This window comes from Papilio machaon, chromosome 15 (genome assembly GCF_912999745.1).
Source record: "Papilio machaon chromosome 15, ilPapMach1.1, whole genome shotgun sequence".
Lineage (NCBI taxonomy): Eukaryota > Metazoa > Arthropoda > Insecta > Lepidoptera > Papilionidae > Papilio > Papilio machaon.
Genome location: NC_060000.1, coordinates 7,630,674 through 7,652,332, shown reverse-complemented (window position 1 = coordinate 7,652,332; position 21,659 = coordinate 7,630,674). Strand labels below are relative to the sequence as shown.

Genomic DNA, 21,659 nt, shown 5'->3' with positions numbered 1-21,659 from the left:
CGTTATCTTTTTCATAAAATACATAAAAATTTGTATCAATACATGTTTCAATATAATGAAAACTCACAGTTTAACACAACATTTACATCACTAAATTCCAGATGGACTATTAGAAAAGTACAAAACGTTGTATTGTCGAATTCAATGTAAATATGTATAATCCAACAAGGATATCTGGTCCGATGAGAGGCGCTACTATCGCGGTTACATCTGTCAGAAAATTTAAAACCTACTTCTTCTTTTAATTAATAATGAATCACATCGTTTTTTCGATGATTTCACCAACGTCAAGGTTGATGATAAATAAAAATGTAAGTGTATGTGATCTAAATATTAAATAGCTGTTGATGTTGAAGCCTTCGATGGACTATTATGTATTTATCTGTGTATTACAATAAATAATTGATTCTTTTTATAAGGATGATCTTTTTAATTGATGTGAGAAAAAACAATGAATGATTTGTCAACAAGAAAAAAGTAAAGAATAATAAACTAATAAAAAGGTTGCACTGGCCACTCAACCCCGGGGCCGGTGTTGCCACAACATACTCCCCGGGGTTGAAGGAATCTTCAACCAAAGAGATCGACTGGTAAAGGGCAAATGTTATTGTACGCCCGTTGGAGACAATCAAGATAAAGGGGTCTAGTAAGTTCTGACAAATAACTTTATCGGTAATTTGTCAAAATAATGATGATCATGTCATGTCTGATGATGTCAATGAGACATTGAACGATAACACAATTGTTAGTAAGTTATTAAAACCTACTTGGACATACAAAATGACATGACAGCTACAGTACAAAGCAAATTTTGTGACATTTTGATGTTGACAGGGTGGCGCTAGTGTGCTATCATAATTTAGTTTGACATATACCCACCTGGTTCAGATATATGGAAACATAACTTCATCCTTTTTAGAAAAAAACAGAGACAGCAATTAAAGTAACACAAGAGTGTAATTTAATAGTGACATTTATTTAAAAAAAAAAAAGATTTTATTTGAAATGAACTATACAAAAACTGATTTATATATAAATTATAATTTACATAAATATTATAAAACGGTTGCAGATACGTTGCCTATCTTTAGACAGAGGAGAGTATCTACAGAGAATTCGCATATATACCCTCCCCTGTCAAAATCACTTCCCCTTCCCATCTTTTACTTATGAGAAAAGGATGGAAAGAGGAAGAGGACTAGTATCTACTCTGTTCAGCAACAATTATCACACAATGCATACATAATTAGTGTTACTAAGTGAGGTTAGACTCTTGGACCTCCGGGTTGTCATCTTCAACCTTTTCACCTAACGACATCAAGCGATCTTTGTATTCATTCACTTTTACATCCTGCAAAAAAAATTAATAAATAACAATATTAAACAAATTTTTTCTAATTAATAACAGCCATCTTGAATTTATATTTTGTAACGGCCACTTACCAAATCCGAGAGCAATATCAAAAGGTCATCTTGATCACTCTTTAATTTCTCTAATTCTACTTCTTGCTTCTTCTTCTCTTCTTGTGTAGTCTTAAGTATTTCGTTCAATCTATTTATTTCTGCTGTGAGTTGGTTTATTTTAATTTCGTATTGCGTCTTGTCGTTACTTTCTGTGGTGGGTAAGTTCTGTGCAGCGGACATTTGCGCTTTTAGTAAAGTGTTCTCATCTTTTAGAAGAGAATTCGATGATTTTGAATCATTTAATGCCACCTGAAATAATATATATATTGAAGTTAATTAACCATTATAAAGTAGAAATCATAGTAAATGTAAATTCCTAGGAACATTATTATAAATTACATTACAAATAGTAAAAAAAATATGTTATTTACTGGATTAAATGTAAGACAAATAAAAACATATATAAATTAGTATTTAAGTAATCTCCAAATTGATTGGTTTTAGTGACCTGGAGTGCATGGTTCTGCTGCAGCATGTCGTCAAGCTGCGCCACCAGCTCCTGGAGACGCGCATCCTGCTGCCTGATCAGTGCCTTGTACTGCTCCAGCGCCGCGCCCCCCTCCCGTGCTCCTGTCTCCTCCCCTGTCCCTGTCCCCGCCCGCCCCGCCTCCTCCGCACCACTCTCCTCCTTCACAACCAGAGTCTGGATGAGGACACCTGCAATATTATGTACCAATATGAACATTTATGATAGAATTCATAAAGAATTTTTATTTGTAGAGAGAATGAGATTTCGTTACATTTTGTCACTTGGACAATTAATTCATTATTTTTTTTACTCAGTAATCCTACATCGATATAATAACAAGCTAAGTCTTTTTGAGCTCCATTTTCGTCTAAAAATTTGAAAAAAAAAATAATAATTGGTAAAACTCACTTTCCAAAACTTTACAGAGATAAATGAACTCTCTTTCAAAACTTTACAGAGATAAATGAACTCTCTTTCAAAACTTTACAGAGATAAATGAACTCACTTTCCAAAACTTTACTGAGATAAATGAACTCTCTTTCAAAACTTTACAGAGATAATGAAACTCTCTTTCAAAATGTTATAGAGATAAATGAACTCACTTTCTAAAACTTTAAACAGCCTGCAGAACTCGTAATCAATGAGTACTTCAGCGGGGACCTTCGCCCTGAGCTGGGGGTGCTTCGCCGCCTTGTTGTACAGCTCGTGACGGGAGACCTCGCTCAGCTTGGACACGAAGGTCTCCATGCCGACTCTCCTCACCACCAGCTGCTTCAGCGACTCTCTGGTGTAGTTCTCCACTGAGTCGTCGTTGAAATGGATGCAGATCGCCAGCAGGAACGCTGATAGACCTGAATGGAGTAGTTTAATATTAATTCAGCTATTATAAGGCAGGAAACTTTAAAAACTATGTGAAACCTTTATTTCAAACTAGCTGTTGTCCGTGCGGAATTAAAAAAAGTAACAAGTAGCCTATGTATTCTTCCAGACTGTATTCTACACCTGTGACAAATATCAAGTTCCGGAGATACCTTCAAACAAACATCTATCCATCTAAATATTCGCATTTATAATATTATATTAGTAAGATAGCAGTTGCTAGCGGTTTCGTCCGTTCGAAATTAAAAAAAAACTCTAGTATTAAATAGCCTATGTCACCGGGGGATAGTGTAGCTTCCCAACCGTGAAAGAATTTTTCAAATATGTTCAGTAGTTTTGGAGCAAATTCAATAACAAACAAACAGTCAAATCTTCTTTGTAATATTAGTAGAGATTAAATTAATTATCACACAAAAAAAGAAAAACCTACGATTTTGATAAGAATTTTTAGAATATTAAATCACCATTGCAATATTTATAAGTGCATTTTTTTAATCCGGCTAGAAGGACCAAAACGTTCCTTCGAGCCGGATACACTTTAGTATGTTAGAGTAGTTTCTGGAGGGAGTTAACTAAGTGATACCTTGCAGCAGGTACTCGTTGTCGTCGTGGTCGTTGGAGCAGGTCTGGTTGACAAGGTAGGAGACAGCAGAGGGCGCGCGCAGGAACGCGGTCACTGCGCCCGCGCACCTCGCCGTCCACTGGCTCAGCAGCATCAGCAGCGCCACCTTACATCAACATACAACTTACATATTACACGATACAGAAAGACGACCAAATATACTTAAATAAATTTATGTATAGGTTTGGTTGTAGCAAAAGTAAAAATTATAAAAAACTAGCTGTCGCCCTCGACTCCATCCGTACGGAATTTAAAAAAAGTTTTAAGTAGCCTATGTGTTCTCCCAGACTATGTTCTACATCTATGCCAAATTTTAACAAGGACCGTTAAGCGGTTCTTAAGATAACTTCAAACAAACATCCATCCATCTAAACATTCACATCTTCTATATATATAAAAGAAAGTATGTATATTGCTATGCCCTTACAGGGTGTTACATGTAAGTTCTAAACAAGAAATACTGTAACATGCAATAAAGGAATAAATAAATAAATAAATAAATAAAAGTCGTGTTAGTTACACTATTTATAACTCAAGAACGGCTAAATCGATTTGACTGAAAATTGGTGGGCTACCTCCCCACCAATTTTTTAGAACCAGGAAACGGACATAGGATAATTTTTACCCCGTTTTCTATTTTTTTTTTCGCGCGGACGGAGTCGCGGGAAAAAGCTAGTTTATAATATTAGTAAGATTGTAGAAAATGTAATTTAAACAATCAAAAAAGCTCACCTTAGATTGTAACTTTGTTGTCTGTTGCAACAACAATGTACACTGATGTAGCAACGAGACGGGAGAACTTCCAATATTTGTCGCCAACAATACTCTTAACAGTTGCTCCTTCTGTATAGGATTGTCAATCAATGCATGCATCAGAGCCACCGCTGAGAACCAGTTTGATAACACATCGGAAGAGAAGAGACCTCCACAGAGTAATTGTCCGCTCGTCAGATTTGAGACATCAGTGGACGACGGCAAGAGTGTTTGGACTAGATTAGCTTGACTCATCTCATTGTGATAAAGATAGCATTGGAAACAGTATAACACTGCACATCTGTAAAATAAGAAACGAAGGCTTCAACATCTTTAATCGTATCCCATAACTTTGACATTTTCACACTATGCAATGTTCTAATTTAAAAAAAAATATAAAAAAAAAATTATGACTTCAATTGTCTATTGTCTGTGGATTCAATAAGGTTTAAAGCTTTGAGTTAAGAAAAATTGATGTATTACCTTAAATAAAACGGTTGTTTCTCATTAACCATAGACATAAGTAACACTACTATAGCGGGTCGAGGCGGGTTTGATGGTGCCATCACATTGCCAACAAACTCTTGATTAGCAACATTACCCCGGACTACTTCACCTACTGTATTTATTGTTTCTGTCAAAATATCAGCTGGTACACCACTCGCCATCAATATATTACACAGAGAATCCAACAAACCGGCATTCTTTAAAATCCTTTGACAATCCGAGACAATTTGTACCGAGTTACAAGGCGATACCAATGTGCGGACTATGTGCAACATGCAGTGTACATTTGATACCTTCTGCGGTGACCAACCTGCGTCCTCATTCTCCTCAGGGGTATTAAACATCGGTAGCATCCTCTGTATATAACTACCTTCTTTGAAAAAATTAATATTACTACTGTTATTCTTTAATAAATTCAACATAAGCAGTAAACAGTCTTCGACAATAATTCCACCATCAGAAAATCCTTCACTAGATACAATTTCGAATAATCTGTCAAAAGCATTTTCAAAAGCGACTATCTTTTGTATATTTGCATTTCCTTTTGTTAGCTTTATTAAAAGAAGTAACATTTCATTTCGTATAACTTCTCTATTGTCACTCAAGAGATCCATCATTTTAGAAACACCCATCGGTTTAACAAGGATGATTTCTTGCATGTCTTTCGGTCTATTCGTTAACAAAGACGTTAGCAACTGGACCGCTGACAGTCTTACTCTGAAGTCATACTCATCTAGCAAATCTAAGATTAGTTGAACGTTGTTATGATCTTTAATAAACATTTCGGTAAACTGCTCTCCAATGTTCATAGGCACTTGTGGATTGTCCTCTTCTTCTTCAAATTGTGATGGTGACATTACGTTGTTTAAAGTATTTAAGGCATGGTTTATTGTTTCACTATCAGCACGATCTAATTCTAAAACCTTGAAAAAAATTAAAAGATACAGTACAAAGTAATTTGTAAAACTTTGTAACAAGTTTTTTTTTATAAGAGAAGGGGGCAAACAAGCAGTGGGAACACCAAGGTGTTCAACGGACATCAGCAATACCAGAGGAATCGCAGATGCGTTGCCGGCCTTTGATATGGTTATACGCTCACTTCTTGAAGGACCCTAAGTAGTAGCTGTTTGGAAAAACCACCGAAGTCAGACCATTCCACAATATTACGGTAATCTACAAATTATTTTCTTTGCTATTACTTTATTAACGTTTAATTATTATATTATTGTATTTTAATATCTATATTCTTGTTTCTATTAAATTAAATTAACAATGAAATGAATGTTAACCTGCTTCAATGTGTCCATCCCCTGAGCTCCCACTTCTACTCTGTACGTTCTTGACATAGCTTTCAATGCTCTGCATGCATCTCTACGATCTTCTAACAGTGTAGAATTGTTAACTCGCTCCACCAAGCGCTCTACCTAAAGACACATAGGAAATTACTGAATAAATTATGTAAGATGCAGACAACACAATACTGAAATGTGGTAATAATTGTAACATGTAAAAATAGTAAATCTTGGCAATGCAATGTAAAGATCAATTTTTTTTGTAATGGTATTATGAATCTAATAATTTATTAATAAACTTTTAACTAAAATTAAATTAAGATGTTATTGCTTTGCTAAAATATGATGGATTTATGTTTAAAGTTATTATATTGAATAATAATTTATTGTAACATTGTTGAAAGTTAAGCAACTTAGATCTCTTAAATTTTTGAGATTGTAGACTGTTTATAATTTATAACATATGAGAAATACGTAAATATTGTTGTACGTGTAAACGGTGATAACACATAATAAAAATTTACTTTCGGCCACGCCTACACATATGTTAAAAATACCATTTTATACCACTGGCATCAAAAATAGTTACTATAAAGATTACTCCACTAAAATATCTAGGAATGTTACCGTTTCAGCGCCTGAAGGATGATGTCCAGGTTCCGGGGCACCAAGAACGGTCTTTAGACCGCTCTTCAAAAAATCCATTCTGTCAGAAATTCTTGTTAACTTTCGTTGATGTTATTATATTTTATTTATTAGAAAATCATAACTATTTTGTATAAAATTTAAGAAATTGTAAGAGGGAGAGACACGTCAAAGCCACCGATTCCAACGTATGACTTTGACAGAAACAGAGTAAAAAAGTCGTTTTTCTTTTTACAAATCAAATCAAAAAACGATACCGAGTTAGGCCCAGAAAAATCCAAAAAATTTTGTTAATCAACGAATTAAAGTTTGCTCTGAAGAAACTTTTCTTTCCACTAAATTGTCTGTTATTGTTCAATAGAAAAAAAAATTGCGCTGTACTTATCTGTCTGTCGGTCTTCCACGAAAGACTAAGCGGTATGGTCGAAAGACTATAGCCTGCACAATGGAAGGAAAGAAAAAAATAATCATCTGTCATTTGAATTAAATTTCAAACAATACACTTCTTCTGCTTACTTAATAATATAAATATTAGTTATTGAGAACTACAAAATAACATTATGTCAACTGATCTCAGCGCAAGTTTCGACGAGCAGTATGTTAATATAAATACGAAGTTGAAAAAGTTGGTGTTTTATGTCGATTGGTACTCACAATACGGTAGTTTAAACAATTCATTGAAAATAATTATGTTTTAGGCGGTTTATGCGTAAACCAAATGTTTCTGAAGCGACAAACGAGTTTATAGGATTAGCAATACAATGTGAACACTCGGAGCAGCCGTCATTTGCTGGTCAGACGTACATTGGAGCGGCAAAGTGCGAGGCTTTAGCTGGAAATCATTTGGGAGAAGCGGAACAATATCTTGCCGCAGCTCGACAGTTTATTAAAGCCGAGGCTAAATTATTAGCATTGAAATTTTATAGCCCAGATAGAGAGAATTTAGAGGTAGACATTTCGTCTTAATAAATTACTTATCACTAAAACTGTTTTTCACGAATTTAATGCTTGAATGATATAATTTTAGGCAGCAATTGGTTGCTACCTGCAAGCACTAAGCAAGTATCCAGACAAGTCACCAATACGCACCTCAGTACTAATGGAGCTTGCTAATAACTTGGTCTCTTTGAACCACAAACTAGAAGCGGTGACATATTATGAAGAAGCTTTGGAAACTGTAAATGACAGTACTATGAAACTGTTGTATATGAGAAATCTGCTCAACTTGCTTATTGATTGTGGTATGTAGCTATTGATTTATTATTACACTTCTAGCTGTTATAGGTTTTGGAACGAAGTTCCTTATCGCGCGTTGTGAAAGGGGGCTAGACGGAAAAAATCTTACGAAAAGTTGTCACGACACTTTTTGCTATAGTAAGTATGTGAACAACGAATGAGCGCTACTTCACCATGGCAACGACGTGACAATATATAACGAAAATTCATAGAAATTAAATGTACTTTTTGTGAAGACTTAAGTTTTTTATTCATAGAATAAACATTGGTTCCTTCACTAATTAATCGAAAGGAACTTCGTTCCATCCGGGTGTCCCTTGACACCTCTCAAGTTTTTTTTCATGTAATGATGGCACAATAAAATTCCACTGTCACAAAACCATTGTAATACTGTTTCTTTCCTTTTTTTTAGAAAGAATTGATGATTCTATGTTTTTAGACAAGTGTATCTACAGTGAAAACCCACATTAACAAAATAATTTTTTTATATTTCCAGGTAAATATGATAATGCTTTGCAATTAGCAAATAAAATATTTGATTCTAATAATCATATACCGGAAGGAATTTTAACTGAGTAAGTATTTAGTGTATTCACTAAGCATCAAAGCTTTTTTAATATGTTCATCATTAAGTAAAATAATACTAAAACATGTTTTTTTTTCACAGAATTCAAGTGAGCCGAATATTGTTAACTTTACTTGTTAAACCTGATGAAGGAAATAAAATTGAATCACTCAAACAGCTGTTTGATGACCTGATGAATGATACTGAAAGTGAAGGTATGGTTTTTTTTACCATCTATTCATAACTAGCTTTTACCCGTGACTCCGTCAGCGCAGAATAAAAAATATAAATATAAATAAATAAATAATATAAATAAAAAATATAAATAAATAAATAAATAAAACGGGGTAAAAATTATCCTATGTCCGTTTCCTGGTTCTAAGCTACCTGCCCACCAATTTTCAGTCAAATCGATTCAGTCGTCCTCGAGTTATAAATAGTGTAACTAACACGACTTTCTTTTATATATAAAGATTATATTTTACATATAGTCTTAATTGGATTTTTTTTGCCTAACTGATAAATAGATTATGGTTTTCTCAGGTATGTATGCAGTGTGTAAATGCTCTATAGATTGCATACATACCCAAAAAAACCAAAATCTCTTCTTCTTGAAAGCTTCTTTCAAATATTTGTTCAACTAAATAGTTGAACCAGTTGAATTATAATTTAATTAATATTTTACCTCTGAGTATCATTAGGATAATCAGTGCGGATTGTTTTTTTTTTTTTAATTTACAACATTAAAATCATTTGTTTTCAAAGCATTTGGCTTAAACTTAAAATACTTATGTATTTTTTTTTGTTCCAGCAATACCATTCAATATAGATTTGAAGCTTAAACTACAGTCTATTATTATCTGCAGCACTGTTGGGGATCTGCAGTCATTGATCGGTGTAGCTCCAGACACTAAGTCATATTTAACATCACAACAAGCAGACTTATTGCATGCATTGTACAGTGAACAGAAAGATTATAACTTTGTTCATAGTTGAATATATAAATTAAGATACTGCTAAAGACCTTGCCATGTGTAAATCAGATCTGAACTGGTTCTAATGTTCAGTTCACATAAACTTGAACTGGTTGGTTTGCAGTTCAACAGCTAAAATGCCAGCTCATTGCGATGTACTAGAACTATGTGAGTTGATGAGCCGTGAGACTTGCAGTTCAAAACCCAAATCACAATTCTATGCAGATACAAATTTAGCTGATCTGTGAGCCAGTTCACTGATCTGCTTCACACATGTAAATCATGAGCTGATCTGCAGGTCATAAATTTTAGTTGAGTTACTGATTTCTTTAAGGATCTCATTTATAGTATGGTTTACTTTGTTAAGAGAAAATAAACATTATCTCAAGGATTTTATGGTGTGATGGCATAGTATATAAATATAAATAATGTTTCAAAATCAATAATAAACTAAATTATTAAATACACAAAGTGCACTTTATTAACAATTGTCAATATTTTTTTTTTTGCGTTTTTTTTCCTGCATCCTTCATGAAAGAATAAAATTCCTTGCCATAAACGTATTTATGTCGCAATAAAATTCAAATGTACAAATACTTTTATAAAAGTTTAAGACTTTTTATCAATGAACCCACTACTTATATCCCCAACCTTTTTAGGTATGGCAACATCTATAACATTGCCAAAACTGACATTCTTGTCTATGATTGTTTGTGAGGTGCTTCCTGGCATTTGCACTTCATTGCCAAAGTTAGCTGCTACATCAACTGGTTTATTCTGAATAGAATGTGTCCACATTTCCTCAAATTCATCTTCATCACTGTTCACAATATCTTCCTTGGGTTGCTTTACTTCACTAGTTTTTTGCCAGCAATATTCAAATGGATAGCTAACATTTCTATTATCGTCTGGAGCAATCTCAAACCTTGAAGACAAGGCATTGTATGTTGTATGGACTCCCTCTAACAAATTAACATCCACTTCATCAAATCCAGTTATGCTCTTAAAGAGTTCATCAGCTGACTTGATATTTAGTACACCTTTTTTCTCAAAGAACTGAAAAAAAAAGATATAAAACATTAGTATTTTCACAACAGAAGTGTTAATTTAATAGGTATTCTAACATCTAATAGTTCAAGACTATGGTTTGCTTGCCACTGTATAATGATAAAAATACTTACATTTATAATATTCCTGCAGTCTCTCAATAGGAACTCTAGACCATTAGGATGATCAGGTTGCACGGACTGAGAAACATCAATGAACCAGCATTTGTTCTCCCACCAGAGAATGTTGTATTCAGATAAATCAGCATGAACAAGATGCCCCACATTATAAAGCTTGTGCATGGCATCAACAATCTCATTGTACACACTCTCCCATTTCTCAGGCTTCAATATAACATCCCTCAGTTTTGGGGCAGGTTTGTTGTCTCGCCCAATAAAAGACATCACTAAAATATGCTTCTTCAGACACACCATGTCAGGACAGTTTAAACCTATCTTCTGTATTCTCATCATGTTGTGCATTTCCTTCTCAGCCCACATGTGCACTATTTTCCTAGGATTCTGCTTAGAGAAGCGATCTTTGAACCTATAGTCGGCTTCAATATATTTATCTCGAGTTTTAAATTCATTCAATGTAGTTTTGAATACTTTTATTGCACATTCTTTAGGAACAACCAAATCTGGGAATGACTGGTCACCATTGGCGTGCAACACAACAGATTCTTTGCCGGTAGATATAATTCCATTAATATCTTCCAACATCCCATTGTTAATCATCTTAAACAGGATAAGTCTTGTTGGCTCATCCAGACCCATTTCAGCAGTAGCTTGGCTCTCCTTTCTATCCAGCAGTTTATGTTTCTTTTGGTTGCATTTCGTATGCTCTTTAAGTTGATTGAACACAGAGTTTGGTAATTTCATATCAAATCCAGCACCATCTCCAGTGCACACTTCTGGTGGGAAGGCCATAATACGGCAAGCATTTCTTCTCCCGTTAATAACACTGTCGTGTTTAGTCACCATTTCGCCGTCTTTCATAATAAAACCTCTTTTCGGAAGACTTGCGTATTCTTTTTCATTGGTTTCGAAGCGATCCCAATCTTTCTTACTCGCCTGTTCGACATCATCGTCCGAATCCGAGTCGTATACCAAATGATCGGGAATGTTGCGGTAATTATTATAGGACACTGATACCTTCGCATCCCCATTTTTCTTCTTTTCCACTCTCTTCACCTCATCATCGTATTCTTTATCGAATTGACATTGCAGAACTTTCGCAATGATTGCGTCCGAGTCGCAATAATCTTTCATGTTACATTCAGCAATCTGTTGTAAAATTTCAGGAGGCACATCGTTTGATTCTGTAGCTATATGCTGATCCGATACCTGTTCTGCGAATTTTATCTCTTCTTTTACTTGAAGTCCTCTTGCATATTCCTCTGACATAATATCCGAAAGATTTTGTGTGTCAACTGGTGTTTGAACTTTCTTCCAGGGATTCGACATTTTGTATAAAATAATAGATATCACAGTTCGTGTAGTTTAAAACTAATAAATAAGTTATTGAATATATAAAAACTTAATTTCTAACGAGAAAAGTATTTCGCAATATTGCTCGTCTACAATGATTACTCAATTTATACAAACAGTGTAGTGTTACCAACTTCCGAATCATATTTACCCATAAGGTTTTTTTAATCGAAAACACTGAAATCACCACTAATAAGTATTTTAAAATCTTTGAAAAATGAAATCATGATCTTGTTTTTATTAAAATTGTTATTTAATTATTAGAAGTGCTAATATTATAGAATTTGTCTTTTCCAGTTCACAAGTAAAATACTCTTTTTACTATTTTTGGAAAAAATTGTTTGAGGTGGAAACCCTATTTTCAATAAGGAAAAACACAAGAGCACATTTTACTGACCTAAGAACGAATGTGAATAGTCAATCGCCACTTGCGGCAATCTGAAATTTTATGTGAAAACTGCAGTATCCACCACCGACTTAGTAGTGGATTCTGTAGTTTACTTTACTAAAATCAAGCAATTGTCCACGGAGTTTTCGTGGAATAATCATACTATCATTCCGCCGATCGTGAAGGGGTTGTTATCAAAAACAATAAAAGGAGCCACTTGACCTGCATTCCTATTTTGTTACAGTTACAGATGAATTGCCATTGAATGAGTGGAAAAGAGGAACTAGCAACACCTCATTTCCATGTGTTTAGATTTTCTGTTTTTATCATCTATACATATTAATAAAATTGGAGTGTCTGTCGATCCCGTCATTGAGTAAACCTGATTTGAATTTGTTTAATTTAATCTATTCAAAGAATGTTACATGATCTATGTAACTGAAAAATTATAGTAAAACAGATGTTCTATAGGAAAAGAAAACAAGTAATGTTTTTGTTGTAATTTATTTACATACTAGTGTTCACTTCGCAGCTTTCCTTCCAGCCTTTGCACTGGCCTGTTGAGCTTTGAGAACCTTTACGATCTTCTGTTCTTCAATAAGGAAGGCTCTGACGATCCGTTGTTTAACACACTTGTGGCAGAGGACACCTCCATATACACGTTTTACTGTCTTCTTACGGTAGCAGAGACGTGAGCGCTCAGCGGGCCTGGCTGGCTGGATACCTCTGAGTTTGCTCTTGCACTGGCCACATCTTGGGATCTTCTTGGGCTTCTTAACATACTGATACACTAGGCGACCACCAGGAGTTCGTACTCTGAAATCAATAATTAAAAACAAATTTGAATTTTTCAATAACTTTGCTTACAACATAACAGTCTATGATTTTTTTATAAAGAGGTTGGCAAACGAGCAAGCGGCCATATGAATTCGCCGAAATGGCAAAGTGACCGCTGCCCATAGATATTCGCAATTGCAGATGCATTGCCTACCCTCAATCGACGAATGAGGAGACGCACAAAAAGAGAATATTTAACCTTCCTATGCATCTCCTCCTCCATCAAATCTACCTCCCCTTCCCATCCTTCCATGATAAGTCTTATCTGACAGAGATTTACTTGTGTTTTATAATATTCATCTCTACTGTCCAAAATATCAATACAAAGAAATTAATTGACCAATAATTAGATGTACAGCTTAACAAGAATTTAATTACTGAAATAGACTAAATGTTTGAAAACAGAACAACAGAAAACAAAACAAAGTGAGTGAATGTTTTCACTGAATGTTTGAAACTTGTATGAACTTTGAAAATTGAACTTGAATGTTTTTTTTTCTTTATTAGTGTAAATTACAATAACTTTCAGTAGCATAGTTGGAACTAAGCTACCAAAAGTCTGAGTAAATTTTGCATCCAATATGAATTGTTTAAATTCTATAATTGAAATATTTTTTTTAAATCATGCTCAAATAGTCTCCAAATGTTCATAAATCATAATGAACAAGTAGTGGCAAGCAGACATAACTTTATAAATTACAGAATGTTCGGACACTTTGTTTTATTTATGGCCAAGAACCTTAAAAATTAATAAAAGTCGCTCATTTTAAAGTATAAATCAATAAGAAACTGTTACTATTTTAAATCATAAATATACATTAGGGTTTTTTAAAGCCGCTACTTTAAAGGTTATGTTTGGAAAACATCCCCAACATTTTTTTTTAATGTCTAGAAAGTTAATAATACTATGACAGGAAACAAAACTTTAAATTAGAGTTTTATACAATGAAATAAATAATTCAACTCACATTCTCCTTTGGTTTGACTTGGTATTGTACGACAAACGTCGCCTAAATGTAAGACGTTGTACCATTGTTCAGCTGAAATATAAACAAGTAATGAATAACAGATATATTTCACTTCATTTATCACTAGTACCAATTTTATTTAAATGGATTTCATAAAGATTATTTTCGATTTACTAAAACATGAATTAAAATCCTACCCTTTTGACAGCTGTTGACACAAAAAGAACTCGAAAACAATGCCGGGCCTGGCAACATTAAATTTTATCACAGAGTAAAAATAAAATTAAGTTAATAAAACATTGAAACAATCATTACCGTTTCACTTCTGTTTATTTATTTTATTAAATATTTTAAAATTAATGAATGAAAAAAATATTTTGATTCTTTTAACTATAACTATCTGGGTTTTTTTAAATCTCGCCTTAATTTAGAAAATAATTGACACTCAAAAAAATTAAAAACGTTTGTTATTTTTCAGTTTTCTGCAAAAAAATTGCACTTTGTAAGAAAGATAATTTGCTGAAATATTTTGTAACCATTCCAAAGTGTAATCTACGTATTTTCTAAAACAAAATGGGACCATTTGGTTTGATAAGAATACAAAAATTTTTTACATTTGGCAATACAAAAATAGTAATATGGCTGCCACTGTGTAATGTTTATGGTGTTTTGTGTGTAAATTTGCATTATCGTGTTTTTAGCGAACTTTACATGAAATGGGTAAGCATACTACATATTACAATTCTCTAAATTTGGGTTTTACATTAATTTTAACCGAGTTTTGGTATTTTATTTGATCAAATGTAATATATTGACAATAGGCTTGTTGTGTACCTTATAATAGATATTTTGGTCAAATTTTAAAAAGTTTTCGCTAGTGTAGAATTAATTAACATGTTCAAGCTTCATACAACCCATATATCTATTGATTGTTGATGTAATACAATATGACCGATTCTATGTGTTTTGTTCAGTCATTATATTTGAGAATGTAAATATTACCGTAATTTACATAATTTTCAAAACAATTATACCCTTGTGTAAGTAAATGTTTACTGTTGCTTTAGAAGCCTCTTTTGAAATAAACATGCTCTTTGTAATTTATTATGTTGGATTTTTATAAAGTTCACGTAATTGTCAACAGATGGCACGTGATGTTAGTCGTGTTTAAATTCTAATACATAATATACTATTCTATAATTACTTCTGCTCTTCTGAAATCTTTCACTAAAATATAAGGTCCACCCTTGATTTAGGATACAATCTTTCTGATATACTTTAAGAATTTAAGAAAGACATGCAGACGTGAAAGTGCGAAAATTAAAGAAGCGAAACAATCTTGAACTGAGACAGTGAAAAATGTAAATCTGAACTGGTATTAACCGAGTTAGTGCTTGCATGCCGATAGTAGGCTGTGTAGACATTTACTAAGCTAGCACGAATCTTTTGACCGTACCGTCACTTCACATAAAGGTCCTTATAGAAGGTAACGTAAATCTTCGAAATTAATATTGTATCCAAGGTTCAAAAAAAAAATTCAGTCGAATTGATAACCTCCTTCTTTTTGAAGTCGGCTAAAAAGACCTCTCTGTCACAAATAAAGAACGTTCGGTAAAAATTATTAACTGTACCACTACTACTGTCAATTAAATTACATACGTATAGTATAAGTTTTTATTCAAATCCTTCGAAATGGAAATCGGTATATTTCTCTGTCTATCCATTTGGAGAAGGAAAAAAAAAATCATAGTGATAGTAGTTAAGGCTATGTTACGGCTAACTGTTTTTTAAAATCACAATTATTCTGATTTCGGGATAAACGTAACGTAAAAAATCATACTCGGACACAAAACGACTCATCCGAAGAAAAGACATCTTTTATGAGATCTCTTAAGTACCTCTTTTCATCAGATGGTTCAGGAAAATAGGCTTAAATCCAATAGGAATTTTTTTTAAGTTACAGATGGTAATTGATCTTGGGATTTCGATCGCGGGCTAGTTTTATTTCATTGTATTGTGTTTATAACAGCAACGTGTATCAACCGAGGTGTCAGAAATGAGCGGCTATAAAGTGCTTAGAGACGCTAACTTCGGCCGTAAGGAACCCACCCGGTTCTCAGAAACGTTCGACATTGAGATGGGTCATTTTGTAATAACAATACCATACGAGATTCTCAGGGCTGCAACATTTAGAAATTATATTTTATTAAATATTGTTTTAAATGTGCTAAAGATTTTTTGGTATCAAATTTTGACACAAGCTACGAAAACAATAATGGGTTTAGTTAGCTCTTTTAATTGCTCGTTATTTTTGAATTCTATAATGTAGTTGTTAAGTTCTGAATTTAACTATGACGAGACATTCAATTTTACAGGAGATTATTATAAGCTTTGATGAGAAATATGTTTTTAATAGTAAACTTGTTAAAATATATAATTAGTTTACTTCCGACGTACAAGTTGAATCATTGTGGTTTTTCAGTGTAAAGTAAATCATGTAACACCTGAAGGGAAGTTAATCTTGTGAATATGACTCATTTTTGAAGTGAACGATTCATTCAGTTGAATTTATGTATCTTTTTCCTCGTGTTCTACATACAAAATCAGTGTTGCCTTGTGCTAATTTTTAATGGAACGATTTAAAATATATTTTGACTCAATAATAGATTGTACCAGTGCGATATTTTAATTGGCTATAAATTTTAATTTAATTAACAAGGAAAACATGCAAAATTATCCATTTTTACTTTACACGAGTACCACTTTGTTTATAATCGTACGGTAAATGTCTTACGAGTCTATAAGGCATGGTATCCAATGATTATGAACAATTCACACACACGCTGCGACATTGTATATTTTTTCATTGACAACGCTCGCGGAATCACGATGAAGTTATCGGTTCCATATTTGTCCCGATCTCTTGGTGAGATCCGTGTTTTGTGTGCACCTAGCCTTATTTGATTTGCTCGCAAATCTCGCGTGGGAATCGGTGTACTGGTGTGTTCCTGCTGGGAAAAAGTTGTGTACGTGTAGATACTACTTTACTTGTTAAGTATAGAGACGGTTTGTAATGATAGCGTAGGAAGTAAGCGACTACTTATGACTTGTGACGTAATTATAAGTCTTAATTGATACCCAAGTAGAGTTGTGATGTTGGCCATCGTTACTTGACTTAATATATTATTACCAGGCTTTAACTACATTTATTGCAATGGTTTATTGGTATACAGAACAGTTTTTTAAAAGAATTAATATATTTTTTGAAGTGACAACCCTTAAATGTTGTTTTTCTTTTTCCGAGTCGTCTCCGCTTCCCCAACACCTTGTGACAATAGCGGGCGACCGCGCCGCGCCCTCCGCCCTTTTGCCTTCGCCTTTGTGATTGTTATTTAAAAAAAATAGCTTTTCCTGCCCGAGATGCTTTACAATAATTTTTATGTTATTAAAAAATAAAGCTTTTTTAGTGTATAATAATTTTACTAAGGGTTGTCAAATACGGACATTTTCTGTAGATTGGTGTTGAACGATCAACAACGGGTAACAACTGAGAAGTACTAGCTGTCGATCTTGGAGCATCTACGATTCCGTGTTCTTCCAGACTACATGTTACCAAATTTCATTCGCATTTATAATATTAGTAAGATTATTATCTTATTCATTACAAAATATTTTAATATATTCTGAACTTCATAACATTAAGCCCACGATTTCGGACAAGTCATCTGATACGCTAAAGAATGATTTCTTACTAAATGTCAAGATTTTCTACGATTATTTAAAAAAACGTCCGTTTCTAAATTTAATTCCACCTTCAGCTTTAAGCTTGACACATTATGTTTAACATAGCCGTGAGTTTTAATTGTAGCATGTATACGAACATTATAGTTGTCTCTGTTGGTTTCTAAGAGAATAAGAGAGATAGAAATATAAGATACGACAGTGGAGACTTAAAGCAAGGTAGATCTGATTGCTCCGCTACAATGGATACAAAAGTCATGGAGAGGTGACACGCGAAGGCTGCCATTATACCTTAATGCTCTGCGACCGAATCCGTGACGAATTCGTAGCCCGATGTAATGTAACCGTTTCGAATACTATTCCCGGTACTTGTAATCTCCACTATTGAACATTGCGTTGAATGGACATTAGAGGCGGAGAAAGGTAATTTAAATATGCTATTGATATAACTAGAAATAAATATATTGTGATTACAACCACTCAAATTGTTTTCATCTCTGCAGCGAACTGTTCAGAATCTTAAGCTTCTTAGCTCGCCAACTTGTAGTTATAGACACCATAACTTTTTCTTTTAATATTATCATTGACTAGCTGTCGTCCGCCAGAAATTAAAAAAAACGCAATAAGTAGCCTAATTTCGTCAAGATCCGTTGAGCCGTTTCGGAGATACCTTCAAACAAACATCCATCCATCCATCTAAATATTCGCATTTATAATATTAGTAAGATTTTGTACACTCAGTGTGGAAATGGATCGTGAATAAAACTTATCGTTATGGTTATTATATATGTTTCCACTGCGTGCGTGTACAATTGTTCGTCGTTGTCACATACGATCTTCGATTTGAGGGTAGATTGATAAATCCGTGCATTGTCCTCGTTGAGAGCCGGTGCGGTGCACCCTTTGTAGCAAAATCTTGATAGAAATAATTTTTATTGATCCTTATGCGTAAAGGTATTTTGTGTAAAATGATTACATATACTGCCCGCACTCAAAGAATTACTATGGAAGACTCTTAGTTTAAATGGATGTTTTTTTACAGTATAAAGTGGAAACCTGAATTCGCAGAAATAGCGAAGCGATCGCTGCGCAGACATCAGCAAATGCAGATACGTTGCCTACGTTTAATCGACGGAAGATACTGGTTGCACGAAAAATTATGTCATAAGTCTAATGTGCAGTGACATGCACTTGAACATAACTTAAAGTACGCTCATGTCTAATACGGTTAGTTACGTCAGTGCACGTTACGCGATCGTGCGTATATTTCGGCACGATCGACGCGTTTGTTTACGAGTCAACGACCCCAATGAGAAAATACTAAGAACGTATTGTTGTTGGCGAAGGCGAGCTTACAATCTAGGCCGTTACCCCTCTAAAATGAGGCATTTGTTTTACAACAAAGCCACGTTTAGATTGTAAGCAAAGTATCGCGTTCCGCTCGATTTCCTTACCGATTCGTTACATAGTTTTCGATGTTGTTGCTGCACGCTTACGCATAACTATGCTAAACAAGACGCTGCTAAATCGACAGCGTGTCGATTATTTTCGATGATGATCTATGCGTTTGAGTTGAGATGTGAATGTAAAGCGTCTTGTGCATAGAATGCACTGACTTCTATAAATCTATATATATAAAAGAAAGTCGTGTTAGTTACACTATTTATAACTCAAGAACGGCTGAATTGATTTGACTGAAAATTGGTGGGCAGGTAGCTTAGAACCAGGAAACGGACATAGAATAATTTTTACCCCGTTTTCTATTTTTTATTCCGCGCGGACGGAGTCGCGGGTAAAAGCTAGTATAGAATAAATGGACAGGCTATGAGACGAAGTATTTTGTGCCTATTTGATTTTCGCCATTTTGGCGCTGATGCGCGAAACCACCACTGGTTTGTAGCGGTGGTGTGGATTCGAACTAATAATATAGACAGAATTAACTGTCACGTAACATCAACAGGCGCGTGTAAATCGGAACGAAGCAAAAGCTGTCATTTTCAAGCAATCGCTTATCCGTTTCTAGAGATTAGTGATGAAAAGCGCCGGTAAGGTTAAACCCCCCTGCCTCACCCCGCTTTCCAACCTTAATTCTACTTACTGTAGATTTGTAATAAAAATCAACACTGAGGGACTGTTTATGTAACTGTTAAGAGTTTCTATGTGTGTAGTTAAGTGTTTAAAATCCAGTTTCTATTTAGAGTAGTTTTATTGCAGTCTAGATGCTTGCGTGGTGTTTTTGCTTAGAGCGTATAATTATCACGGACGCGGTGTCTCCTGCAGACTGCTCTTAGATTGACGGGCAAATGTTAGAGATATGTTCAATTCCTACTTATTACGCTACATGGCAGCGTTTTTATTTTTCATGTAAGATGTGTTCTTTTTAAAGTTGCTATTTTTTATTTGACAATATGTACATTTTTGTAAGCAACCTATGAGAAGGTCACCAGGTCATCGGTGTTACCTGTTTTTTTATCTTCTTAAGGATAAAACATCTGTCGTTAAACATAATTGGTTGCAATCAAGTCGGACATTTTCTTAGAATTTACGTTTTTTTTTGATGAGATCCTATCAGAATGATGTAGCTTAGTGACAAAGTTAACACAGTATCAAATCTCAGGATCCATAAAGTCGGAGCGGCTTGGTTCGGTTATCTTAATACTGAGATCTAGTGTTTTGTAAATTTCCACAGATGGCACTACATCTCACGTATACGTTCGTGAGATTGTCCGATCATTACACGCTTTAATTCTGAGCCGGTTCTATGTAAGCTATCTTTTGTGTAATTCACGTGATTGTATGTAACCGGAAAACGTGATACACGAACCTGTGACGTCATTACACGTCCTGAATGCCTTTTGCGATTTGACCGTGAACTGAACTGGGCTTAGATGCGGATTAAGATACGGTTTTTCTTTTATTTTGAGATATTCAACCAAGTATTTTTTATGATCCGATGAGGCATCTGAACGTACCGACAATTGTTAAAAGTATTTTTATATGCATACTTTGCCGTCAAAACTAATTATTGTTTTGGAAAGTTTACTGTTACAGTTTTTAATTTTATCTCAAATCTCGTATCCTGCATACTTGTCCTTAAGCTCTTCTAACGGGGAGCTTAAAGTTCCATACTGCATTCTATATGGAGCAGCTCACGCGAGATGGTGCGATAATCCACATATTTATTTATCCCCGGCACTTAATTAGGAGCGGGCTTAACCCGTCGCTTCGTAATGCCGACTTATTGGGTGGTGTTATGCCGACACAGACATATTCTGTGATATTTATTTACAGCTGAGAAATACCTTTGCCGTAAATGCTTCGTTGCCCTTCCGTCTTCACGATTTGTCGGTATTGAGGATTTGGAGACGGTATATGTAAAGTATAGGAGCGATGGAATTTTTAAAGATAAAGTTAAGAGTTCTAAATATATATTATAATCACTTTTCAGCTATTTTACTTTTTTGTAGTTAAATTATGGGGTACAAAATCAATGTCGTGTTTTTTGCAATATAAGTTCTGTAGATAATTGCGTGCGTCTTAAATGACAAGCGAGTACAAATGTATCGATTTCGCTTGACTTACGTGCAAAATGCATGCAGTTTTTGCACTGGCAACACGGACATCGTTCGCAATTTGTACTTACGTGCCAGAGATTTGCAGTCTTTAATTGTTGATCGACATAAAATGGCCGCTAGTTACTCGAGCCGCGGTTCTTCGTAACAGGAAACCCTATAGCTTAGGTAATCCCAGCTTTCCCGGCTTTAAAAGGATTGACTCGCATT

General features: G+C 34.4%; 5 protein-coding genes across 6 annotated transcripts in view; 2 read left to right on the top strand and 3 right to left on the bottom strand.

Moving 5' to 3' along the window:
- Window positions 1–1,028: 1,028 nt before the first annotated feature.
- On the bottom strand, window positions 1,029–6,826 carry LOC106713115 (general vesicular transport factor p115). Its single transcript, XM_045681166.1, has 9 exons — window positions 6,614–6,826; window positions 5,984–6,118; window positions 4,671–5,617; window positions 4,167–4,488; window positions 3,396–3,540; window positions 2,536–2,784; window positions 1,913–2,121; window positions 1,444–1,713; window positions 1,029–1,351 (listed from the first exon to the last, which is right to left on the bottom strand). Exons 1-9 carry the CDS (start codon window positions 6,689–6,691, stop codon window positions 1,256–1,258), a joined length of 2,451 nt encoding a protein of 816 aa, XP_045537122.1. The 5' UTR covers window positions 6,692–6,826; the 3' UTR covers window positions 1,029–1,255.
- Window positions 6,827–7,140: 314 nt separating this feature from the next.
- Window positions 7,141–9,493, top strand: LOC106713186 (40-kDa huntingtin-associated protein). The gene is made up of 6 exons (XM_014505903.2): window positions 7,141–7,256; window positions 7,330–7,579; window positions 7,659–7,872; window positions 8,364–8,442; window positions 8,535–8,647; window positions 9,244–9,493. Exons 1-6 carry the CDS (start codon window positions 7,192–7,194, stop codon window positions 9,426–9,428), a joined length of 906 nt encoding a protein of 301 aa, XP_014361389.2. The 5' UTR covers window positions 7,141–7,191; the 3' UTR covers window positions 9,429–9,493.
- Window positions 9,494–9,916: 423 nt separating this feature from the next.
- On the bottom strand, window positions 9,917–12,054 carry LOC106713152 (serine/threonine-protein kinase RIO3). Its single transcript, XM_014505862.2, has 2 exons — window positions 10,588–12,054; window positions 9,917–10,462 (listed from the first exon to the last, which is right to left on the bottom strand). Exons 1-2 carry the CDS (start codon window positions 11,917–11,919, stop codon window positions 10,016–10,018), a joined length of 1,779 nt encoding a protein of 592 aa, XP_014361348.2. The 5' UTR covers window positions 11,920–12,054; the 3' UTR covers window positions 9,917–10,015.
- A 765-nt stretch (window positions 12,055–12,819) lies between these two features.
- On the bottom strand, window positions 12,820–14,402 carry LOC106713176 (60S ribosomal protein L34). The gene is made up of 3 exons (XM_014505892.2): window positions 14,334–14,402; window positions 14,137–14,208; window positions 12,820–13,147 (listed from the first exon to the last, which is right to left on the bottom strand). The coding sequence occupies exons 2-3, from the start codon at window positions 14,199–14,201 to the stop codon at window positions 12,853–12,855; spliced, it is 360 nt and encodes a 119-aa protein (XP_014361378.1). The 5' UTR covers window positions 14,202–14,208; window positions 14,334–14,402; the 3' UTR covers window positions 12,820–12,852.
- A 370-nt stretch (window positions 14,403–14,772) lies between these two features.
- The window catches only part of LOC106713244 (bone morphogenetic protein receptor type-1B), a 92,496-nt gene continuing 85,609 nt past the window's right edge, over window positions 14,773–21,659 (top strand). Inside the window, exon 1 of one of the 2 annotated variants that reach the window (XM_014505996.2) lies at window positions 14,773–14,856. In XM_014505996.2, coding sequence (XP_014361482.1) covers window positions 14,853–14,856 — 4 coding nt within the window. In that variant the 5' untranslated portion in view covers window positions 14,773–14,852. The remainder of the gene's footprint in view (window positions 14,857–21,659) is intronic. The other variant, XM_014505994.2, reaches the window with a different exon arrangement.

Coding starts and splice junctions, on each gene's coding strand:
- LOC106713115 (XM_045681166.1), bottom strand. CDS start 6,691: ATGGATTTTTTGAAGAGCGGTCTAAAGACCGTTCTTGGTGCCCCGGAA. Junction 2,122..2,535: donor GCTGTTTAAAGTTTTAGAAA/GTGAGTTCATTT, acceptor ATAATATTGCAG/GTGTCCTCATCCAGACTCTG. Junction 1,352..1,443: donor TGATATTGCTCTCGGATTTG/GTAAGTGGCCGT, acceptor TTTTTTTTGCAG/GATGTAAAAGTGAATGAATA.
- LOC106713186 (XM_014505903.2), top strand. CDS start 7,192: ATGTCAACTGATCTCAGCGCAAGTTTCGACGAGCAGTATGTTAATATA. Junction 7,873..8,363: donor CAACTTGCTTATTGATTGTG/GTATGTAGCTAT, acceptor TTATATTTCCAG/GTAAATATGATAATGCTTTG. Junction 8,443..8,534: donor CCGGAAGGAATTTTAACTGA/GTAAGTATTTAG, acceptor TTTTTTTCACAG/AATTCAAGTGAGCCGAATAT.
- LOC106713152 (XM_014505862.2), bottom strand. CDS start 11,919: ATGTCGAATCCCTGGAAGAAAGTTCAAACACCAGTTGACACACAAAAT. Junction 10,463..10,587: donor ACTGCAGGAATATTATAAAT/GTAAGTATTTTT, acceptor TTTTTTTTTCAG/TTCTTTGAGAAAAAAGGTGT.
- LOC106713176 (XM_014505892.2), bottom strand. CDS start 14,201: ATGGTACAACGTCTTACATTTAGGCGACGTTTGTCGTACAATACCAAG. Junction 13,148..14,136: donor AAGTCAAACCAAAGGAGAAT/GTGAGTTGAATT, acceptor TATTGATTTCAG/AGTACGAACTCCTGGTGGTC.